General features: G+C 44.2%; 1 protein-coding gene across 2 annotated transcripts; it reads right to left on the reverse strand.

Moving 5' to 3' along the window:
* Window positions 1-308: 308 nt before the first annotated feature.
* LOC118380289 (protocadherin beta-15-like) lies at window positions 309-7741 on the reverse strand. 2 transcript variants are annotated; one of them, XM_035767271.2, is made up of 4 exons: window positions 4854-7741; window positions 1920-1978; window positions 1662-1777; window positions 309-1256 (listed from the first exon to the last, which is right to left on the reverse strand). In XM_035767271.2, exons 1-4 carry the CDS (start codon window positions 7380-7382, stop codon window positions 901-903), a joined length of 3060 nt encoding a protein of 1019 aa, XP_035623164.1. In that variant the 5' UTR covers window positions 7383-7741; the 3' UTR covers window positions 309-900. The 2 variants fall into 2 exon arrangements, with proteins under 2 accessions (XP_035623164.1, XP_035623165.1); XM_035767272.2 differs by having other exon boundaries at window positions 1658-1777.
* Window positions 7742-21321: the final 13580 nt, after the last annotated feature.

Genomic DNA, 21321 nt, shown 5'->3' on the forward strand with positions numbered 1-21321 from the left:
GAGGCCAAATGGAAATGCAATCACTCCAATGGGCATGTACTGGCATTTTACTTGGTTTATTCCTTGCCACAGCTGACCGTGACAGAAAGCTTTCCCCGGTGTTAGTGCGCCTTGCATATTTTTTACCCTAAAACAATTTCCCAACTTTAAAGTGGATGTGTGACTGATGCTCAGAAAAGGTTTCTCAATCAATTTATCCCATCCTCAGAATTAAACCTGTTTGCGGGAAGCTGGCGATGACATGAGCATCATCGGCTCAACAGAGCAGGATCCATACTTGATACATGAGGAAGAAGAGCGTATTATGAGAAAAAATACTTTATTCTCAGAAATGTATATACAATATATGTGTTGGGGAGATGACTGCTTAAGCATGTGTGGATCACCTGCATCACAAATGCAGTTTGCATATCTACAGGTATATTCATACATATTCTCACAAGTTCCGCTGAACAGAACCATACATTTCAAACCGTTTTAGATGAATAAACACAACCTGGTTATTTGTGTCCGGTTTTTGTAAACATTCAAAACTAGAATTGATATTTATAACAACGTGCAAAGCGCTGTACAATCTTAGGCTAATTGGATATTTCTCATCATGTTTCTTTGCTCCAGGCTGATTGTCAAAACAATAAATAATAATAATAACAAGTTGTCAATGTTATCATGTTATCAATTGAAAAACAGACCGTGGACAACATGTGACAGTAATGTATACAAAAGAACAATGTCCAACAGTGGCAGATCTTAAACGGTTTAATGATCAGTCTTCTTGGATTCATCCATCTCCCTCTTCCCATTAGCATGGAGGTCCAACGTTGATTTATTCATTCCACATGTTTCATGAATTCAGTCATGAATGAATCCTCTTCATTTAACTCTCTGTCCCTCCCACTATTAATCGTTATACAGGTCGTTGTTGATGACGGCTGCTGCTGCTTCTGTCCGGGGCTCGTAGTTGTGGATGAAGCGCCTCTTCTTGCCGAAGGTGGAGAAGGAGTTGTGGACATCCAGCTCGCTGCGGTGGTGGGTGGCTGCTGGCCTCAGGGTGCACAGAGCCGACGGCGTGCCAGGGATGTACACGTTGTGTTGGTAGTCTGGAGGTGGCTGGGGGTGAGGATGGGGATGAGGGGGGAGTGGAGGTTGCTGAGGCTGCTGGGGTTGGGGTTGGGGCTGTTGCTGGGGTGGAGGGGTGTACCGAGGGGTGCAGCAGCGAGGAGGAGGGCCAGTGGCAGGAGGAGACATCTTGTAGTCTATGGAAGAAGAAACATAATGTTGATTAATATACTATATGACTGAAATCAAGGATAGTACAGACACACATGTAAACGCTGTGGAAGTAGTGCTTATGTAGTCATAACATTTTTTTTTTTTTAATATAGGAGAGTCGCACACTCTAGGAGCTCATATCTAAAATATTTATGTCCAACGTTTCGACAAACAAGCTGTCTTCATCATGTCTGCTATTATCCAGGGAGAGGCATTAGCTCTCTCTCTCTCTCTCTCTCTCTCTCTCTCTCTCTCTCTCTCTCTCTCTCTCTCTCTCTCTGTGTGTGTGTGTGTGTGTGTGTGTGTGTGTGTGTGTGTGTGTGTGTGTGTGTGTGTGTGCGTGCGTGCGTGCGTGCGTGCGTGTGTTTCAAGCCCAGGCCCTCACGTGCCCCTCATGTGGGTGCCCCAGGTCCAGTACTGGCCCGTCATGGGTGTCATGTAGTTCTCTGGGTCTGCATGCATGGCCTTCCTCATCAGAGTGCCGTCCATGTTGATTGAGTTATAGCTGCGGAGGATATAGATCCATCCATGAAGAATCACATAATATGTTCTGGCATGACCACACAAGTCATTCATTAATAACATTCTGTCTCAAAGACCGGTATGCTGAGGTAGTTGGAACTGTACATGTCAAAAGTGACTGTTACCTTTTCAGAGAGGACTTCTGGTTCTTTGGGAGGGTCCAGTCGGTGTTTGGTTGCTTGAGCTATTAGATTAAGAGAGAAAATAACATCTTAAAACCACATGTCTAAAAACCTTGTTAAAGAGATGAGCTTTGACACTAATAGGGATTCAATGTTTGCATATTCTACATTATATTCATGTCACTCTAAAGGATCAGTGCAGTCAGAAACGTGATGTTCCTGTGTTTTATATATAGTTCAAGGCTGGGATAATACTGTGAAATTGTTAGAATGATGATAATGTCCTTTTAGTGTAAGAACTTGTTTGTGGTGGGATGGTTTTTGGCCTGCCAGGTGACATCATCATGTAATAAATTAGTTAATAGACCAATAAGAGAGTTCCACCTCTCTGCTGATAACATCTAGTTTTTAGTTTCCCCCTCCCCATAAATGTATCTTTGCTAAAAAAGCTATTTTTGTCTCCTTTTGACCATTTTAATTTAAACAATCAGAGTAAGGTACTTAATTGTAACCCAGAAATTACGTGATATTGAAATGGAATGCTGAATTGGACATTTAACGAACGGATGTCTAAATGAATTCGGAAAATTATATTTTTTCCATGGAGCTTGACTGCCTCCCTGTGGCCTTTTTTCAGAAGGCAGCGAGGATGTGCGAGGATGTGCGCCTTGAGCAATGACTCGCCTGTCATTTATTTCGAGTTCATCCACTGCAGCACAACACAGCAGGGGAGGGGACGGGCACTCCGGAGTGATATGTATTTCAGGGAATAAGTCTCATAGTGCGGATTCCATGCTCTATTAATTCACTATTATTAGAATCGGTATTGAAAATACATTCCGCGCCAGCTCTGCACAAAAAAACAATTAGAACCCAACCGGGATGAAACGAAAACACCATTTTAATATTCAAAGGAAACCGTGGGACTCAGGAAATTAATACAATTATACACGTAATTGTTTTTTGTATTTTATGTATAATTTTTCACATGAATATTGTCCTGATTCTCCGAGAAGATCAGCTTTGAATTATGTATTGCTGAGAGGCGAGAAAAGTTGTGCCGTCCTTGCAGCTTTACCCACTTATCTAGGTCATCTCAGCTGATCAGTCTGTTTCACAGAACAGTTGACCTGTGAGTAGGAGAGGCCTAATCTGTCTCCTCTTTCACCTTCAATGTATGTATTTTTTATCGCCCTGCTGAGATTACACTGTGCCGACATGTAGGTCTACATACAACATGAATATGGTTGTCAATAGGCTATATAACTATCTCACTGTTTAGTTGGTAAGTCTTTGAGCTGGTATCGTGTCATCCGCAGATCCGCGGCATGCTGTGCTCCCATCCAATTTGACTCATTTGGGAGAGTGACTCTCGGCGAACTCAGGGGTGATTTAAGGGAACCAATTAACGCCATCAAGGACACCAAGCCCCTGGAGGGCCATAGCTACGAGCAGAACAATCAGCATGACCTCGAATCAAGCTCTTTATATGGCCAGAGGTGTTCCTGCTATGAATGGGACTGACATTTTTAGTCTTCAGTCTATACGGAGATGGAAGAACGGGAAGAAGGAAGAAGAGATGGGATATTCTAGGAAGAAAAGGGTCCCTTCATCCGTCACTGTCTGCATACATTGTGCCAGATTATAGAGATGTACACTGGGCAATACGCACACATCACATTCACGGTTTGCCGATCCAATCTAGTGACTCCGACAACAGCAGTCTCGCCTTCCTCTCTCTCTCTCCGTCCCTCCCTCGGTCCCCCTCACCCTTCCTTCGCTCAGGACAAAACACCGATCCACATCTCTCTCCTCGCCGGGGCAATCTACAGGCGCGCCACGTCCCAGCCAGAGCCATAACCCCCCCCCTCATCCCCCTACTCCTTCTCCTCCCCAGTACCCCAGAAACCAGCCCTTTGCCATTTTTCATCAATAATGGACGCGAGCCCCTTTCGTATGCTCCGCGTTGTGTGCAATATAACGGCTCGACCGTGTCTGTGCCCTTGAGGCATAGTTAGTGAGGTGATCTGTCCAAACAAATGAGAGGTGGACGATTCTCCAGAACGGTCGTTGACAGCATACTTAGAAAAGTGGAGTTCTATTTCCGAGATGGGCTATCATTCACCTTGTCTGTCAGCCGTTAACCTTGTACTTATGGTAAAAACTATATTCGCAGACAAAAAAAATCAATTCCAACTGGTGGTTTGTGAAGGAAAAGTATGGGCGATGTCTTTCTCGTCGTATCACATAGCAGGAGACAGAACATGCAATGACATTGATTGTATGCTACCACACCAATACACAAGCATACAAACGTTATGGGATTTGTCATTTACTATAGTACTCGGAAAATGTTTTCAAAATAACAATGGACAAATCATGATCGTAGACAGCTCAAATAGCTTATAAACAAAAAAGGATTAGGGATCGATGTATAAGCATCGAAACAAACAGGACTGAGGTTGATTCATCTCCGTTGCTCTGTGAAACGGATATTTCTGGCAGACGGTTCTGTTCTGTGCGCGACGAGAGAGAGATAAGACACAACTAGCTCATTCATATTCCTTTCATAGCCTCTGTGAATAGAATATCCACTCTCTTATTATAAAAACAAAATATTTTATCGCGTCATTACTGTAGGTCTATAACAAAGGTATAAACACTAACAGGAATGGAAGATAAGAATGTGTAGGTTGCATTAGTAGAGAATTTTACTCCGCATGATGAATATTGACCTCTGAATATTGTGTCGTTCAAGTTCACTCAGATAAAGTCACATTGCCGCATGTATGATTTCCCCTTTATTAGATATAATGTGAAGTACTTGATTATGTTTTAAACAAAAATGGGCATTATACCGCACAGTATACGTGAAAGTATAAGTGAAGGGGATAAATGATTTATATAAATGTGCTAACACATTCACTTTCACTTTACCTCATTCGGAGTGGTGGCTCCGGAATTGTTATTCGCGGATGCGCTCCGGTTGTGCGCGCTCCAAGCAAAGTTGTCTGCCCCCTTCGTCTCGTTGTTCCTCGAGGTCCTGCTGGGGCTGCACGGCTTCAGGAACATAAAGTCACTCTTATCTGACTCGGGGGTCAGACACACTTTATAGCAGTAGGCTTGGGACAGAGTACCGCTGCCATTTACCTCCATGCAGTTGGTAGGCACTTTAGCCCCGGTGGAGATTTGCAGGTTCAGTTTAGATTTTTTGAATACCTCGGGGGGTGGCTCTGGCTGGAAGCCCCCGCAGCAGCAGGTGAAGGGAGGGAGGCTGTACCCGCTGAGTGTGTCTTTGTCCTTGTAACATTTGACCGCAGCCAGCACAATAATAGCCACCAGGAAGATTAGCGAGATGGTGCTCAGTGACACGATCAAGTAGAGGGCGAGGTTGGAGGGGGGCTGCGGGCTCAGAGTGAGGTCGCCGAAATCAGACAGGGACTCGGGCACGTTCTCGACCACGGAGAGGAGGATGGAGACGGTGGCGGAGAGAGGCGGCTGGCCGTTGTCCTTGACCAGGATGACGAGTCTCTGCCTTGTAGCGTCCTTATCCACGATCCGGCGAATTGTCCTGATTTCTCCTGTGTAGAGGGCGACACTAAACAGCCCCGGGTCCGTAGCCTGGAGCACCTGGTAGGAGATGCGGGAGTTCTGTCCTGCATCCGCATCTAGCGCAGTGATCTTGATGACTAGGTACCCCGCATCTACTGACCTCGGGACCACCTCTGTTGCTACAGTCCCGTTCTTGTGCAAGGGGGACACGATGACCGGAGAGTTGTCGTTCTGGTCCAATACGAACACATTTACTGTGATATTGCTGCTGAGTGGGGGGAAACCGGCGTCCTGCGCCTGCACCCGTATCTGAAAGTTCCTTAGCTGCTCGTAGTCAAAGGAGCGCAGCGCGTAGATGTTTCCGTTGTCCGAGTTGATGGAGACGTACGTGGACACGGGCATGCCATGGATCTGACCCTCTAGAATCGAGTAGGACAGATAGGCGTTCTGATTAGAATCGGGGTCGAAAGCAGTGACTGAGCAAATGGATGCGCCCGGGGCGTTATTCTCGGTTACGTAAACTGTGTATGATGGCTGGGCGAAGCGCGGGGGGTTGTCGTTAATATCAGACACTTGGACGAGGATGGTTTTCCTCGTGGAGAGCGACGGGGAGCCCAGGTCCCGGGCCGTGAGGGTGATGTTGTACTGTGAGAAAGCTTCTCTGTCGAGAAACTCACTAGTCATCAGAGTGTAGTAGTTCTTAAAGGAGGAGTGGAGCTGAAAGGGGACGTTGCTGGGGATCTGGCAATGCACATTGCCGTTCTCTCCCGAGTCCCGGTCCATGACGCTTATAACGGCTATCACCGTTCCCGGTGGCGAATCCTCCTGGACAGGCGTGGACACGGAGGTGAGGATGACTTCCGGCGCGTTGTCATTCACATCTAAGATATCCATCAGTACCTTACTGTGCACGGCCACTGCGGAGGGACCCCTGTCTTTAGCCTGCACATACAGCTCATACACACTCGCTTTCTCATAGTCCACAATCCCCTTCACTCGGATCTCACCTGTGTACTGGTCTACGCTGAACAGCTCGCGCACTTTGAGTGGTGCGTGCCCACTGAATGCATAGGACACCTCCCCGTTCGCACCCTCGTCCAAATCAGTAGCATTTAGCTTCAGCACTAATGTCCCTCTCTGTGCGTTTTCTACCAGGCTCGCCCGGTAAACAGACTGGTCGAAAACGGGCACGTTATCGTTGGCATCCAGCACCGTGATGGTAATGAGAGCTGTGCCCGAGCGCTCAGGCGACCCCCCGTCCACGGATGTGAGCACCATCTCTTGCGTCTTCTGCAGCTCCCGGTCCAGTGGGGTCTCCAGAACTAGCTCGGCAAACTTGCTCCCATCATTACGCGTCTGGATGTTCAGCACAAAGTGTTCGTTGGAGCTCAGCTGGTAGGAGCGGAGCGAGTTGGTGCCCACGTCCTGGTCCTGCGCACTTTCCAACGGGAACCGAGACCCAGGCGCCGCCGACTCTGTAATCTCCAGATTAAACTCGCTCCATGGGAAATTGGGAGAGTTGTCATTCACATCCAAAATCTCCACCTCCACTCGGTACAGTTCTAACGGATTCTCGATCACCACTTGCAAGTGCAAGAAGCAGGTCGGACTCCGTTCACACAGTTCCTCGCGGTCAATCTTCTCGTTAACGAACAAAATACCGTTTTCCAGATTCACTTCTAAGTATTGTTTTTTGGCCCCGGATACAATCCGAAACCGACGAGAGGATAGCTTGGCTACATCCAAGCCCAGGTCCTCGGCGATATTACCGACAAAAGCTCCGTGCTCCAACTCCTCGGGGATAGAGTACCGAATCTGTGCGAGAACCAGGTCCACCACACAATTGCACACCAGCAGGCACCCCACCAGCCCGGTTAACGGTGTCCACCGGGTGCTCACGAGCCTGTGCGCCATCTCAAACGCGCACCAGAAAATCGTCAAGAGTGAAAACAGCACAGAATGAGTTTACCCATCACTGACATTATGCACTTTATAAAATGATTTTCTCGATTTGTTTCCAGTTGTTGTAGAAACAAATAAAAATGCCAAACTTCCTATCAGATTACTCCATTGCGCAAGAACAATATACTTTCATCAAATTATTGCATTTTAGAATAATATAAAACGGGAACGTAAACTTGGATGATATGAGTAAAGCGTCTCTGCTCCACGCGCGCAGTAGCAGTGTGTGAGCGGGGGAGGCTCGCACTATGATTTCCCAGTGTATTAGATATTCCGAGAAGCCGATGGTGAGGTGTGTGTGCGTGCGTGTGTGTTAGGAGAGGTACGGGTCCGTGGCTACGCCCAGCACTATATTGGAGGACGACGACATGAGAGCAGCGACTAATTACAGTAGCACGGTTAACCCTTTATCTGGCGCGGCTCCTCGGAGCGATTAGAGACGCGACAACAGCGTCACTTTCATTCGAGACATCAGGGGCAGATTTGGACTAGGGGTAAATCACTTTCCATCGAGGGTGTCGTTTTCTAGTTATTTCACGCAGATTTCAAAGGTTTCGTCCGGGACATGGTCCTTCAGGCTTTTTAAATAAAACAATTTATAAAAACACAGTGTTGGGAATACAACTATAACAACAACTAAAAAGGCTCTTCTTGTATCATAAAGCTATTGGCCACTGTAGGTCTACATGGGATTGCAAATAGGGTTTCTTTGAAAATTAATGACCAAAATGACCCCATGGATTTATCATCATAGAGTATTTGGGGTTTACAAAAAGAATCCTTAATGGGTTATTCAATTTTAATGATTGTTTGTGAGCATCTATTTTCCAGCTAAAAATAATGAAGGCAAAAAAAATAGGCACTGGTACAAACAAACACGCATTACAACGATCACACAACGAACACGTATCAACTCAATCAACATACAAACAACTTCACGAAACCATCATCACACCGTTTCATCACAGGAAGATATTACTGTTGGGATTATATCATAGTCACATTTGACATGATTATTTACAGGGATACTTGCGATCATTTTACGGAGATAACATAAAAACGTGGCAAAAGACAGGAGGTTATTTGTACAGACAAGAGGCACAATCTTAGCCAAGGTCATTTGAACAGATGTAAATATGATGGAATAACTTTAGAAGATTATGGAGATGGCAGTTTTGGCTCTGAAAGACAAAGAGGAAAGCCCGGGACACTTAGAGTGTGGCGCATGTTTGCTCAAATCTAATCTTTCCCATTTAATCCTGGTCAGTCAGTCAGACATCAAAAAACACACACATTAGGCATACGGAATCGCTCGGCGTCTTCTCTTGACAGACTCAAGTAACATTCCAATTAAACCCCGTGGCTCGAGCTCAAATATCTCCACTTGAGCTGACGACACAGCCACCGAGACCAAAAAAATACAAAAAATCCCCACACCCTCTCTTAGCGACAACCCCCTTCACCCACCAGCCTCTTCTTCTAGTAGAAAAAAAGGGAAATCCACGGGTTTAAATAACCAGAAAACACAATCTGCTCACAGACTTAACCTCCAGCAGATGGTTAAGCTTCTCCAGAAATGATTACATTTCTGAAAGAACACCAGTTCCATTGGTTTCCTCGTCTTTTTAATTAACGGAGTGGGGGATTAGTGTGTAGCTATCCGGGATCAACCGGTTCCCCAACAGAAGAATACACATGTTTTGTGATAAATAATCCCAAAACACTCCGTTGGATGCACCGACAGTCCCTCGGTGCCTGTTACATGAACATGCATTACAGGGCGCATTAAGATCGTCTCATCCACCCTCGCCTCTCCTCCCACTTGCATTGTCCGATTGCAAAAGCACCACGGCATTCTCTGTACTGCTCTCACACTGAACAATCACCTTAACCATGACCCGGCCGAGCACACACAGAGGTCATTAAATTGCTTTCTCTGTCTCTACCGTTCCCTCCCTCTATCTCACACACACACACACACACACACACACACACACACACACACACACACACACACACACACACACACACACACACACACACACACACACACACACACACACACACACACACACACACACACACACACACACACACACACACACACACACACACACACACACACACACACACACACACACACACACACACACACACACACACACACACACACACACACACACAGAGAGAAGAGCTGATAGAGAGCCAGGAGAGAGGCAGGGGCGAGAGCGGAGAGACGATTGGTGGCAGTCCGGTGATAGGCTAACTAAACCGAGAGTTAACCGGCTGAACGGCAGTTCGTTCTTATCTGTGTTAACAAAGGGGCAAGATGTGCCATCACTGAGTGGGCTTGGGAGTTCAATGAACAACAATCCGTAACAGCAACTATACTTGTTATAAACATTACACGAAGCTGAAGATCATTTGTTTGCAAAGATTTCTAGAACGAGAAAAAGCATGTTAATGTGTATAGTCTACTATATAGCCTCTCCCCCATTGACATCCTCCCTCTGCTCAAGTCATGTTGTTCCATCTTGACTCTCTCAATCTGCTTGAGGCTTGAAACACACAACGTTCAACTCTGTCGGAAAATCATAGTCCAGACCTGCTCTATCATATCGTATTACTTGATTCTTGTTTGTAGAAGTTGAGGACATTATTATTTAATTAGCCAAATGTCAGTAAAGTAGGTTATAAATTTGTCATAACATTACAGAATATTAACTGAAAAGACTGAAAATCTTAAACTGCGGCTCATTCACTAAATTCTGAAATGGACTTGACCTGAAGCCATGTGGAAAGTCTAACACAGTTAATGTACAGGCGTTTTTATTCGTGATCCGAGAGCGCCATCTGCCGGATAATTGTTTGAGGAGAAATGTCAGAGTAGACAGTACTGCAATACTGTAGCCTACAATCATAATCTTTGTTTTCTTTACATTGAAACAACAAAAACTCTTCAATTTCATATTAAACTATATCCTCAAAACAAAGCTTAAATGTGTATTTTTAAAATACGGCAACGTACAACGTGAAGGCAACGTACAACGTAACAACTCTCGAAGGGGAAGTTATCCCAATCGTCATGCTGAACCCTCACCAATAACAACAATTTCTCATTTGTAGTAGATTTTTTTCAATTTTTTGGTGGTTCGTATGTGGGCCCACATGAGGTCCTTTAGATGGTTTCACAGCTGAAGCAACCTCTGTAGTAACCCAGCGCCGAGAGGGGAGCCTGCAAAATGGCGTAAGACCTCCGCTATGATTTAGGCGACGTTAATCAATGTATTGTAAGTCTTCCCTAACCCATAGGTCAATGGGGTACTGCAGGTTCCCAGTGAACGAGATAGAAACTATACTGGGGAAAAAACTCTATGATTATAAGATTGAAATAATTTGGTAGACATAATCAGAAATATGTTTTTTTTTATGCCCCAGGCCAGGATAAGTACGTTTAACAAAATAAAGATCCCCACAGGGTCACTATTTATTGTTGTTAATTCAGTTACTGCTATTGGTTTAATGTTATTACTATATGTCCATAGTACAAATGGAAAATGTAACCTATAAACTGAATTGTAATAGTCTACTTTAAATTGAATTAACATATTTGTTTTGGAGACATTGTTTCGATATCAAAAAATAAAAAAAACGCAGGACAGCGCCCGTGGTTCGTACTTCTGGCCCGCGGACCGTGAAACAGGATTTTTGATTGAAGTAACCACTGAGCTAAACCAGCGTCGAGAATCTCTGGCTGCAGAAGGACTTTTGTATGAGATAGAGCCTATGTCATGATGATCCTCTGCGCCATCTACCGGTTAAACAGCTTACATTCATAAAGACTGCAAAAACATTTAATAGGGACTATGGATTAGATTTATTTAAAGATAAATACATTTAACAAAATAAAGGTACCACGGGGCCACCATCTATTGCTGTCAATTCAGTTAATGTTCAGTTAATTTTATTAACATACCTCCCTAATCTGCAAACACTGTACATTGATTTTTCTATTGTGTTATTGACTGTATGTTTGTTTACTCCAAGACTAACTCTGTGTTGTTTGTGTCGCACTGCTTTGCTTTATCTTGGCCAGGTCACAGTTGTAAATGAGAACTTGTTCTCAACTGGCCTACCTGGTTAAAAATGTTCTATTTTTTTATGCTGTTATTAAATGTCAATAATACAAATTTAAAAATGTAACCTATCAACTGAATTGTAATAGTCTACTTTCAATCGAATTAACATATTTGTTTTGGAGACATTGTTTCGAAAATAAAAAACGCAGGACAGCGCCCGTGGTTCGTACTTCTGGCCCGCGGACCGTGAAACAGGATTTTCGATTGAAGTAACCACTGAGCTAAACCAGCGTCGAGAATCTCCGGCTGCAGAAGGACTTTTGTATGAGATAGAGCCTATGTCATGATGATCCTCTGCGCCATCTACCGGTTAAACAGCTTACATTCATAAAGACTGCAAAAACAATCTAGTGCTGTGTACTTAGGACATGAGGAAGAAGCAGAAACGAAGGCAACCAAACTTGACAATAAAAACAAGAATTTCAGACTTGAGACTCCATTCAAGTCATAATAAACCAGAGTAGGCCAAGATGCTGAAGAGTCTTAGGCTATAGTTATCACAGTGCTATAAAGGTTTGTCAAATTCGTCTTTCATATATATGGCTTAAAGGCATTGTTCCTTAGATCAATAGTTTATGTAATTCTCTTGAATTTCAATCGAAAAACTCCAGGCAGGCCTGTGGGTTTGAACCATCACAGGGAACATTGAGAAGAAGACAAGTATCTATATATAGTCTTGATGTGCATAGTACAATCAGTCAGAGTAGACATTAATTAATGACTATATATACATTTATTGAGGTCAGATAACCAATGTGTTTAATTCCATGTGCTGTTAAGCAAGTGCCCAAATCACTTAGCATATGACAGAATACACATAATTTACATAGGAGAAACTCAATACATAATACTCTCTTTATTTTGACCGTTTATAGTTTATTTGCCATTAGTCAGCAACTCCACACAAACACATTTTTCTGGATGTTCGACAGCTCATGTTTTTTAATCTACATATCATTTCTCAAACAATGTCAAAAAATATAGAATTGAGTTAATAAAGCCGCATACAAACATGGTCTCGTTTTTTGATTTCTGGAGTAAGGCTCCAAAACGCAGGTGTTTCAGCCTAGCTCTGTGCTTTCTGTGTTGGTGGGGCAGCCAGCGGAAAATACAGAGCGGTGCACACTGAGTGTTCTGTCACTCACTGGGTCACGACGTCACTGCCAAGTCTAGGGGTAGTCTTGATGTGAAAACATTTAATAGGGATTATGGATTACAATTCTTTAAAGATAAATAGATTCAACATCATAAAGATACCACAGGGTCACCATCTATTGCTGTCAATTCAGTTAATGTTATTAATGTATTGCCTTACCTCCCTAATCTTACTACATTTGCATACACTGTATACCGATGTTTCTATTCTGTTATTGACCTGTATGTTTTGTTTATTCCATGTGCAACTCTGTGTTTTTGTCGCACTGCTTTATCTTGACCAGGTCGCAGTTGTAAATGAGAACTTGTTCTCAACTAGCCTCCCTGGTTCAATAAAGGTCAAATATTATTATTATTATTATTATTATTTTTTATTATATGTTGTTGTTAAATGTCCAAAATACAAATGAAAAATGTAACCTATCAACTGAATTGTAATTGTCTACTTTAAATGGAATTAACATATCTGTTTTGTAGACCTTTTTTCGAAAAATTAAATAAAAAGCGTTGGACAGCGCCGGTGGCTCGTACTTCATAGCCCGCGGACCGTGAAAGAGAAATCAAGTTGAAGTAACCACTGAGCTAAACCAGCGCCGGAAATTCAGGGCTGCAGATAGACCTTTGTATGAGATATATGATCTGGTGCTTCTGTCACCAACCAAGGAGGGCCTACAGCAGCACCTAGATCTTATGCACAGATTCTGTCAGACCTGGGCCCTGACAGTAAATCTCAGTATGACCAAAATAATGGTGTTCCAAAACGGTCGAGTCACCAGGACCACAAATACAAATTCCATCTAGACACTGTTGCCCTAGAGCACACAAAAAACTATACATACCTTGGCCTAAACATCAGCGCCACAGGTAACTTCCCACAAAGGTGTGAACGATCTGAGAGACAAGGCAAGAAGGGCATTCTATGCCATCAAAAGAAACATAAATTTCAACATACCAATTAGGATTTGGCTAAAAATACTTGAATCAGTCATAGAGCCCATTGCCCTTTATGGTTGTGAGGTCTGGGGTCCGCTCACCAACCAAGACTTCACAAAATGGGACAAACACCAAATTGAGACTCTGCACGCAGAATTCTGCAAAAATATCCTCCGTGTACAACGTAAAACACCAAATAATGCATGCAGAGCAGAATTAGGCCGATACCCACTAATTATCAAAATCCAGAAAAGAGCCATTAAATTCTACAACCACCTAAAAGGAAGCGATTCACAAACCTTCCATAACAAAGCCATCACAAACAGAGAGATGAACCTGGAGAAGAGTCCCCTAAGCAAACTGGTCCTGGGGCTCTGTTCACAAACACAAACACACCCTACAGAGCCCCAGGACAACAGCACAATTAGACCCAACCAAATCATGAGAAAACAAAAAGACAATTACTTAACACATTGGAAAGAATTAACAAAAAAACAGAGCAAACTAGAATGCTATTTGGCCCTACACAGAGAGTACACAGCGGCAGAATACCTGACCACTGTGACTGACCCAAAATTAAGGAAAGCTTTGACTATGTACAGACTCAGTGAGCATAGCCTTGCTATTGAGAAAGGCCGCCGTAGGCAGACATGGCTCTCAAGAGAAGACAGGCTATGTGCTCACTGCCCACAAAATGAGGTGGAAACTGAGCTGCACTTCCTAACCTCCTGCCCAATGTATGACCATATTAGAGAGACATATTTCCCCCAGATCACACAGATCCACAAAGAATTCGAAAACATATCCAATTTTGAAAAACTCCCATACCTACTGGGTGAAATTCCACAGTGTGCCATCACAGCAGCAAGATTTGTGACCTGTTGCCACGAGAAAAGGGCAACCAGTGAAGAACAAACACCATTGTAAATACAACCCATATTTATGCTTATTTATTTTATCTTGTGTCCTTTAATTATTTGTACATTGTATATATATATATATATAATATGACATTTGTAATGTCTTTACTGTTTTGAAACTGTTGTATGTGTAATGTTTACTGTTAATTTTTGTTGTTTTTCACTTTATATATTCACTTTGTATGTTGTCTACCTCACTTGCTTTGGCAATGTTAACACATGTTTCCCATGCCAATAAAGTCCCTTGAATTGAATTGAAATTGATATAGCTTACGTCACAGAGCTCTCCAATAACACGGAACTGACAGGTCCTTGTGTAAAGCGTTGGTGCTCTTACCTGTGTATTACTCATGCTATGAGAAAAAAAAGTGAAAATAACGCGGCCAAACTTAACAATAAAAATAATGATTAAGATTGTATTCAAGTTTACTGAGGTCAAGTAACCAACCTGTTTAACTCCATGTGCCGTTAACCAAGTGCTTAAATCACTTAGGCATATGACAATATAAAAATAATTTCCAATATACATATCATTTCAATTGAAAAAACTCAATAAATAATTATAATAATTTTGTTTTAATTGTGTTTGCAGGTTTCATTATTACTAGGCCCTATATATCTAAAGCTGGTTGCCCAAAGGCCTCATTTAAAATGCAATAAATAATTGCAGTTTGTTCATGTTTATTAGGCCTATCTGATATTCCGTGGTCTCAGAGCGACTCCTGCTGGTACATTCAGGTAAATCAGGAAGCCTACACACAGGACAATGTACTGTAGATTCTGGCAGTGCAGATAAGCACAGACTAGGTTTCGTTCAAATGGTTTACACGGTTTTGTAAAGAAGTGAAGGATGCAGTGTAATTGTTGGACTAGATAGGCTACTGATATATCACAAACTTTTCAGAATGTATTTATTTATTTAAAGATAAATACACTTAACAAAATAAAGATACCCACGGGGTCACTATGCATTTCATTATTAAATGTCCATAATACAAATGAAAAATGTAACCTGAATTGTAATTGTCTACTTTAAATGGAATTGAAATATTTGTTTGGGTGATCTTTAAAAAACAAAAAAATAATAAAACGCAGGACAGCGCCCGTGGTTCGTACTTAAGGCCCGCGGACCTTAAAACAGGATTTCAGTTGAAGTAACCACTGAGCTAAACCAGCGTCGAAAGTGTCGGGCTGCAGATTGACATTTGTATGAGATAGAAAATAGGTCAGCTAGATTTTCAATAACAAGGAATTGACGCCACACAACTGGCCAAATGGCTTTTCTCACTGACCAGATGGAATAGCCTACCTATTTCAAGACTGTTTTCGTTTTAATAGGCCTACTACTACGGATGGAAAGACATAGGGCCTATAAGACTACAACACATTTACAATAAATACAACTAGGCTAACGTCTGTTTCATAATGAAAGGATATCCCAACGAAAGAAGAATAACTATAGAGTAACAGGAGAGCGAAGTGAGAGAAACGCAAGACAGCACCCACGGTTCGACCTCTCAACCCGCTGACCGAAGAGGAGTGGAAACTTGAGCTGAGGAGTATTTTTAAAAATTTGATTTAACTTGCCAACTCAGTTAAGAACAAATTCTTATTTACAATGACGGCCTACCCCGGACAAACCCGGACGACGCTGTGCCAACAGTGCGCCGCCCTATGGGACTCCAAATCACGGCCGGATGTGATGCAGCCTGGGTCCGTAGAGCTAAGCTGGCAAACCTTTGTCATTAGCTCCACAGTTATATTACTGCTACAGGTGTATTGTCACGTCAAGGGATGAGAATGTGCATTTAGATCCAAGTGCCTTAATCAACTCCAACCAGTGGCGGTTCTAGCTTGTATGGATCCCTGGGCGAACCCCGCTAAAAAAGCACCACTCTGCATTAACTGTCATTTTTATTCAGACATTTGGATCAACACAAATAAATAATCAGAACATTTTAAACTATATGAATATAAATATATATACAAAAATAAGACTCAAATATATAAAAAGAAGTAACAAAGACAAATAATAATAATAATAAAATAGAAACAAATTGTAGTATATAAATACAAATACAAATAATCTAATTATTACACTATTACCGTATTTCTAACAAAAAACACACAGATAAGACTGAATTGCACAAATACTATATCACACAAATACATAAATAGAATAACACACTTATAAAGAAGAAAACCAGATTATCACACTATTGCACTTCAAACAAGTAACACAAACTAAATTACATCAAAACCTATTGCGCAAACCAAACCTTCATGTGCGCTGAAACATTACTACATATACCGGAGCAACTATGTCGAACTCGCTTTTGCCCAACTGAATAATGTCACCACTATCAGCAGTCGACACAGGTATATACAGGTATGATAATGTAGTGTGTAGTTCATTTGACCAGCAGCACTGTAACGTGAATGGCGTTGTTGTACCTATGAGCTATATCCTGTAGGGGGGGACAGAGACCAGTAAATCCAGCAGTGGGCACAATACTACAGCTTTCCATAGACTGATATCAGACATGACACACATACACACACACTAGAACCCTACGTACTTCATATGTAACACACTTCATTTGGGTGGAAAGGCATAATAAGAAACTCACCAGAAGCGACAGCAGTCTTGCATCATTACAAAAACAAGGGTTTCCCCTAGTGGATGCTGGCTAATACACAGACACCCAGTCTCCTTACTATGTGTGTGTGTGTGTGTGTCCTTGACCATGCACGTGCACGTGTGTGGCCAGGCGTGTGCATGCATGGCCCCTATGGGGAGATAACTGTTGATTACTGCAGCAGATGTTAAGGAGAACAAGAGGAGAGGCAGAGCTTGTAACAAGGAGAGAGACAGACAGTAAGAGAGTGAAGGAGAGGAGACAGACAGAGAGAGAGAGTGAGGGAGAGCCTGTAACAAGGTGACAGACAGACAGATGAAGGGAGGGAGAGCCTGTAACAGGAGAGAGACAGACAGTAAGAGAGGGAAGGAGAGGAGAGAGACAGACAGAGAGAGTGAGGGAGAGCCAGTAACAAGGTGACAGACGGACGGACAGACAGACAGACAGACAGACAGACAGACAGACAGACAGACAGACAGACAGACAAGACAAGACGAAGGGAGGGAGGGAGAGGAGAGCGACAGACAGAGAAAGAGATTTAAAAAGTGTGGGAAGAGAAGGAGATGAGAGAATGAGATGGGAGAGAGGAGGAGAGAAGGAGATGGGAAAGAAGAGGAGAGAAGGAGATGGAGAAAGGAGAGAAGGAGATGGGAAAGAAGAGGAGAGAAGGAGATGGAGAAAGAAGAGGAGAGAAGGAGATAGGAGAGAAGGAGATGGGAAAGAAGAGGAGAGAAGGAGATGGAGAAAGGAGAGAAGGAGATGGGAAAGAAGAGGAGAGAAGGAGATGGAGAGAAGGAGATGGGAGAGAGGAGAGAAGGAGATGGAGAAAGGAGAGAAGGAGTTGGGAGAGAGGAGGCCGAGAAGGACATGGAGAGAGGAGGCGAGAAGGAGATGGTAGAGGAAGAGAGAAGGAGGGGAGAAGGAGATTGGAGAGAGGAGAGAAGGAGATGGGAGAGAGGAAGAGAGAAGGAGATTGGAGAGGAAGAGAGAAGGAGATGGGAGAGAGGAGGAGAGAAGGAGATGGGGAACAGAAGGAGGCGCAAAGGAGATGGGAGAGAGGAGAGAAGGAGATGGAGAGAGTAGGAGAGAAGGAGATGGAGAGAGTAGGAGAGGAGGATATGGGAGAGAGGATGAGAGGAGGATATGGGAAAGAAGAGAGAGAAGGATATGGAGAGAATAGAGGAGGAGATGGAGAGAATAGAGGAGGAGATGGAGAGAATAGAGGAGGAGATGGAGAGAATAGAGGAGGAGAAGGAGAGAATAGAGGAGGAGATGGAGAGAATAGAGGAGGAGATGGAGAGAATAGAGGAGGAGATGGAGAGAATAGAGGAGGAGATGGAGAGAATAGAGGAGGAGATGGAGAGAATAGAGGAGGAGATGGAGAGAATAGAGGAGGATATGGAGAGAATAGAGGAGGAGATGGAGAGAATAGAGGAGGAGATGGAGAGAATAGAGGAGGATATGGAGAGAATAGAGGAGGAGATGGAGAGAGGAGAGAAGTAGATGAAGAGAGGAGGAGATGGAGAGAATAGAGGAGGAGATGGAGAGAATAGAGGAGGATATGGAGAGAATAGAGGAGGAGATGGAGAGAATAGAGGAGGAGATGGAGAGAATAGAGGAGGAGATGGAGAGAAGAGAGAAGTAGATGAAGAGAGGAGGAGAGAAGGATATGAAGAGAGGAGGGAGGGAGATGGGAAGGGGAGGATCGGAGACGGAGGGAGGGAGGAGGAGATAAGGATGGGTGAGAGGAGAGAATTAGATGGAGAGGGGAGGAGAGGAGAGAAGGACATGAGAAGGAGATGGGAGAGAGGAGATAAGGAGATGGGAGTAGAGGAGATAAGGAGATGAGGAGAGGAGGCGAGAGGGAGATGGGAGAGAGGAGAGAAGGAGATGGGGAAAGGTGAGAAGGAAATGGGAGAGAGAAGGAGATGGGAGAGAGGAGGAGATGGGAGTGGAGTAGAGAAGAAGATTAGAGAGAGGAGGAGAGAAGGAAATGGGAGAGAGGAGGAGAGAAGGAGATGGAGTGAGGAGGGGAGAAGGAGATGGGAGAGAGGAGGAGATGGGAGAGAGGAGATAAGGAGATGGGAGTGGAGGAGAGAAGGAGATGGGGAGAGGAGATAAGGAGATGGGAGAGAGGAGGCGAGAGGGAGATGGGAGTGGAGGAGAGGAGGCGAGAGGGAGATGGGAGAGAGGAGGAGATGGGAGAGAGGAGAGAAGGAGATGGGAGAGAGGAGGAGATGGGAGTGGAGTATAGAAGAAGATTAGAGAGAGGAGGAGAGAAGGAAATGGGAGAGAGGAGGAGAGAAGGAAATGGGAGAGAGGAGGAGAGAAGGAAATGGGAGACAGAAGGAGATGGGAGAGAGGAGGAGATGGGAGTGGAGTAGAGAAGAAGATTAGAGAGAGGAGGAGAGAAGGAAATGGGAGAGAGGAGGAGAGAAGAAGATTGGAGAGAGGAAGAGAGAAGGAAATGGGAGAGAGAAGGAGATGGGAGAGAGGAGATAGAAGTGGAGAAGGAGATGGGGAGAGGAGTAGCGAAGAAGATTAGAGAGAGGGGGGGAGAAGGAAATGGGAGAGAGAAGGAGATGGGAGATGGGAGAGAGGAGAACCACTAACTTTGCACTTCACCTCAATTCCACAAGCAGACCCTCTCCTGCCTTCATACACCATGGGAGCAGTATCACCCCCATATCATTCACATTGAAAAGAAAGAAAGAGACAGAGAGGAAAGGGAGGATGGAGAAAAAGAGAGGTACAGTAGCAAGCTGCAGGGGCAGGGCAGGCAAAGAGGTGGAGTGGTAGGAATGAAGAGAGGGATAGAAAGAAAGGAGGAGAGAGGGAGGGAGGAGAAGGTGAGAGAGAGGGAGAGTTTCTTCCACATGCTCCTCAGCTGTGTAAACTGAAGTTCTGTGCTGCGTCTCGGATTCCCCCAGAAAAGGGGGGATATTTATAGAAGTCCTGGCGGTGTCAGCCCATGGACCCTAGCTATGTCACACCCGCTAATATTATTATTATTACTTTATACGTGCAAAAATTGAATATGTCAGCAACCTGAGAGGCCTGGAGAGACAGTGTGTGTGTTTGTGTGTGTGTGCATCTGTCTGTCTGTCAGTGTGTGTCTGTGTGTGTTGGTGAAGGAGTGAATATGTATGTATATGTGTGGGAAAGGGGAAGAGAACAGAGGGAGAGAGAGAACAGGGGCAGAGAGAACAGAGGGAGAGAGAACAGAGGGAGAGAGAGAACAGAGGGAGAGAGAGAACAGAGGGAGAGAGAGAACAGAGGGAGAGAGAGAACAGAGGGAGAGAGAGAACAGGGGCAGAGAGAACAGAGGGAGAGAGAGAACAGAGGGAGAGAGAGAACAGAGGGAGAGAGAGAACAGAGGGAGAGAGAGAACATGGGCAGAAAGAACAGAGGGAGAGAGAACAGAGGGAGAGAGAACAGAGGGAGAGAGAGAACAGGGGCAGAGAGAACAGAGGGAGAGAGAACAGAGGGAGAGAGAGAACAGAGGGAGAGAGAGAACAGAGGGAGCGAGAGAACAGAGGGAGAGAGAGAACAGAGGGAGAGAGAGAACAGAGGAGAGAGAGAACAGAGGGAGAAAGAACAGAGGGAGAGAGAGAACAGAGGGAGAGAGAGAACAGAGGGAGAGAGAACAGAGGGAGAAAGAGAACAGAGGGAGCGAGAGAACAGAGGGAGAGAGAGAACAGAGGGAGAGAGAGAACAGAGGGAGAGAGAACAGAGGGAGAGAGAGAACAGAGGGAGAGAGAACAGAGGGAGAGAGAGAACAGGGGCAGAGAGAACAGAGGGAGAAAGAACAGAGGGAGAGAGAGAACAGAGGGAGAGAGAGAACAGAGGGAGAGAGAACAGAGGGAGAGAGAGAACAGAGGGAGCGAGAGAACAGAGGGAGAGAGAGAACAGAGGGAGAGAGAGAACAGAGGGAGAGAGAACAGAGGGAGAGAGAGAACAGAGGGAGAGAGAACAGAGAGAGAGAGAGAACAGGGGCAGAGAGAACAGAGGGAGAGAGAACAGAGGGAGAGAGAGAACAGAGGGAGAGAGAGAACAGAGGCAGAGAGAGAACAGAGGGAGAGAGAGAACATGGACAGAGAGAACA

This window comes from Oncorhynchus keta, chromosome 30 (assembly GCF_023373465.1).
Source record: "Oncorhynchus keta strain PuntledgeMale-10-30-2019 chromosome 30, Oket_V2, whole genome shotgun sequence".
In the NCBI taxonomy this organism is placed as follows: domain Eukaryota; kingdom Metazoa; phylum Chordata; class Actinopteri; order Salmoniformes; family Salmonidae; genus Oncorhynchus; species Oncorhynchus keta.